At 34.3% G+C, this 3,145-nt stretch overlaps 1 protein-coding gene across 1 annotated transcript; it reads right to left on the bottom strand.

Annotated features, from left to right (window-relative positions):
• Positions 1–786: 786 nt before the first annotated feature.
• On the bottom strand, positions 787–1,449 carry GCNT1_3 (Beta-1,3-galactosyl-O-glycosyl-glycoprotein beta-1,6-N-acetylglucosaminyltransferase; the record flags this gene model as incomplete). Its single annotated transcript, XM_012942585.3, has 1 exon — positions 787–1,449. One exon carries the CDS (start codon positions 1,447–1,449, stop codon positions 787–789), a length of 663 nt encoding a protein of 220 aa, XP_012798039.3.
• Positions 1,450–3,145: the final 1,696 nt, after the last annotated feature.

Genomic DNA, 3,145 nt, shown 5'->3' with positions numbered 1-3,145 from the left:
TCACAACTAGACCATCCAACTCATAGAAAATAATACCCCCGGCACAATCATCCTGAACTACAACCAAATATACTCCATCATGAATTATTCTTCTTATTAGGAGCAGAATACTGATGCATTTGAGGAAGATGGATTTAATGGCAATTTTATAGCTCACATATAAATTTTACTTACTTGTGGTCGTTTACAAAGCACTAAGTTTGATCACTTGTGTTACGTGACATAGGCTTTTTATGTCTAGTGTTTAGAAAGCATAGAATATGAATTTATGCCAAGACATTCTCTGTATATCGCTAACAGATTAATGTAACAAATTTGCTAATTCCACCACATTCTCAGAATACTAAATTCTGTATTGTCATTTCTGTTAGACCTTTGTTACCCGAAACTAAAGCAAGCGTTATTCTAGGGACTAATTTTTCGAAGTGTGAAATATTTACCCAACCTCAATTAGATGTAAATTTACCCGAATTGTAATTGATCAGTAGAACTCTAAAGTTTCAAGAATACTCCCTTTCGTTCATGGTAGATTGACTGCATGTTTACTTCCATTCTATCGATCACATTGCTTCAAATATTCTGTAAACGTGGTTTTACTATAGTTGTTGTGAAACAGATAAGAAATTACCGAACATAAATGGGTGCAAAAGTTGAGTTTCTCTATACACAAACCTGTCTAATTTCTTAGTGTATGGTTTATTTTTATTTCCCATGTCTAACAGAGAACGCTAGGGAAATACCCGAAATTATTTAACATACTGAAAAACTGGTCTTCTTTAAAGGGATTCATCTTTGAAATGCATTTCTTTCATTATAATCAGTAATATTGGACATATTCAACGCTTTCAGTGCAGCTACTAATTCCCAATTCGTTCGTAATGGTAATTCTTTCCCGTTGATGTTCACCAAATATTGCCATTTAACAGTTGGGTTGTTGAATAACAACTCAGAACAAGCAATAAATCCCTCCACTACTGAATAGTGCCCCCAAACTACTCTGATGCTCTCAGATCGATTCACTACCAGAACATTAGCACCGAAACATCTAGACAGATTAACAATTTCCTCATAAAACCATTCAGGCGATTTCCTGTCCACATGAATACAATAAAGATTGTTCGGACGATAAATTAAACGCAGTAGTCGAGCTGTCCATTCAACATCATCATAAATTAGTAGGGAATATGCAATCGGATATGATTTCTCTTCCTCACTCAACCAGACAGGTTGTTCAATTAGTTGTTTGAAGTTATCACAAGACTTCGAACCATCCCATAGATGATAACGGTCGTTGCGTGTTGAATAAGTTTCGAAGTGTTTGGTAGTTAACGGACTTTTCACTGTGTCTTTTAAAAATGCTTCACACGTTTCTATGGATTCACTTATCATATTTTGATATAGATTAATTGAAGGAACTTCATATGATCCAGACTTCAATAAATTGACCATTATTATAATTACTAATATTATTGTAGTTGTGAAGATTATTCTCAAAATATTATCGTTCAACACTGACTGAGATCTTCCAGTGTTATAGTATTTCCTTACCAGTTTGTTGACATTATTTGTTGGTATTATTTTGTAGGTGACTTGCACATGAAAATTGAGAATGAAATGTAATCAAAAATTAGTTTGGTATGACTTGATAAATACATATATGATATCGCAAGATCATTTCAACTAAAGATTGAAGTTTATTCTGTTTTAAACTATATGGTTTATGATATCTTTTACTGAAGACACGGTTGATTGTCAATTTACGCATGTCACAATATGTACTTAATGTTAGAATAGAATTAATGATATCAACAGCATAGTCTTGAATTGGCGAGGACGTCTGAAATGTTTATATTTATTTGAAAGTATTCAGAAACAAAAATACGGAAATGTTTTTTCCTTGTATCCGCGACCAGCCAGCTGTACATCTTTCGATTTGCGGTCCGACTTAACCGTCTAAAATAAATCATAATCACATGCACACTATATGAAAAGTGTCTGCAAAGAATTCAGTTGAAGTACCAGAAGATTTAAAACAATTTGTACCTACTGCAATTACTGTTACACGACATTTGACAAACAAGTTCATGGTAATTCGAAAATATAAACAATTTATCAACCACTGAATAATATCCTTTTCCGCTTATCAGTTTACACATGCGTTCCTTTAAACTTCTTAGGAAAATTCCTTTCCTAAGTAATTAGATTTGTACTGTAGAGTGCAATGTAAAAAAGGAATTTCACAACTACTGCTATTTACCGCACATTCTCCACTATATAGGAAAAAATATACCATGTTTTGTCAGTGCTCACAGTTACAAAAATAGTAAGAAATTGAATAAGTATTACGATATCTAAATTCAGACACAGAGTCATGTTCACATAGGTAAAGTATTCATAGGAATTATAGGTAGAAGACGTCGATTTTTCACTGAAGAGACAGGTTTAATTCAGGGTAGTAATAATAATGACTATACCTAATCTATGTTAAAAATTACAAGGTTTTTCGAAATAATGTTTATCAGTAACAAGTAATTCACAAAGTACATGTTTCTCTTGAATGCTACATTTTTTATCTACTTGATATGGTAACTTATTGCTCGATCTTCTGAAGCATACACGTATTCAATTATTTTATTATCTAACTATATCTACACGATATATTGTGGTATGTGAAAGGGTGTTTTCAGTTAATTTGTAGGTTGTGTTACTACTATATTTTCATCAACCATTGGTGTGATGCGGTGTTAGTATTTTAAAACGTATGATGATTTATTCGAGTGAAAAACTGATATTAATTATACTCTATGCCATTTGGCTGTAAAAAAGGTCGGATCTACAACGCGTCGAAGAGAGCAGTTTTGCTCTATGCTTGTGAAACCTGGCCTCTCCGAGTTGAGGACGTTCGACGACTCTGTGTTCGATCATCGCTGTCTCCGAAGGATTGCTGACATTCAGTGGCAACACCATGTCAGCAGTGCAGAGGTTCGGCATCGTGTGTTCGGGCACAGAGATGATAATTCAATTGGTATCACCATCTTGAAACACCGACTTCGGTGGCTTGGACATGTTCTCCGAATGTCGTCCCAGAGAATTCCACATCGTGCATTATTTGTTGATACTGGGACTGGTTGGAAGAGGCGGAGAG

Source organism: Schistosoma haematobium, chromosome 1, assembly GCF_000699445.3.
Source record: "Schistosoma haematobium chromosome 1, whole genome shotgun sequence".
Taxonomy (NCBI): Eukaryota; Metazoa; Platyhelminthes; class Trematoda; order Strigeidida; family Schistosomatidae; genus Schistosoma; species Schistosoma haematobium.
Note: the sequence above shows the minus strand (reverse complement) of the source record. Positions and strands in the feature narration are given on the sequence as shown.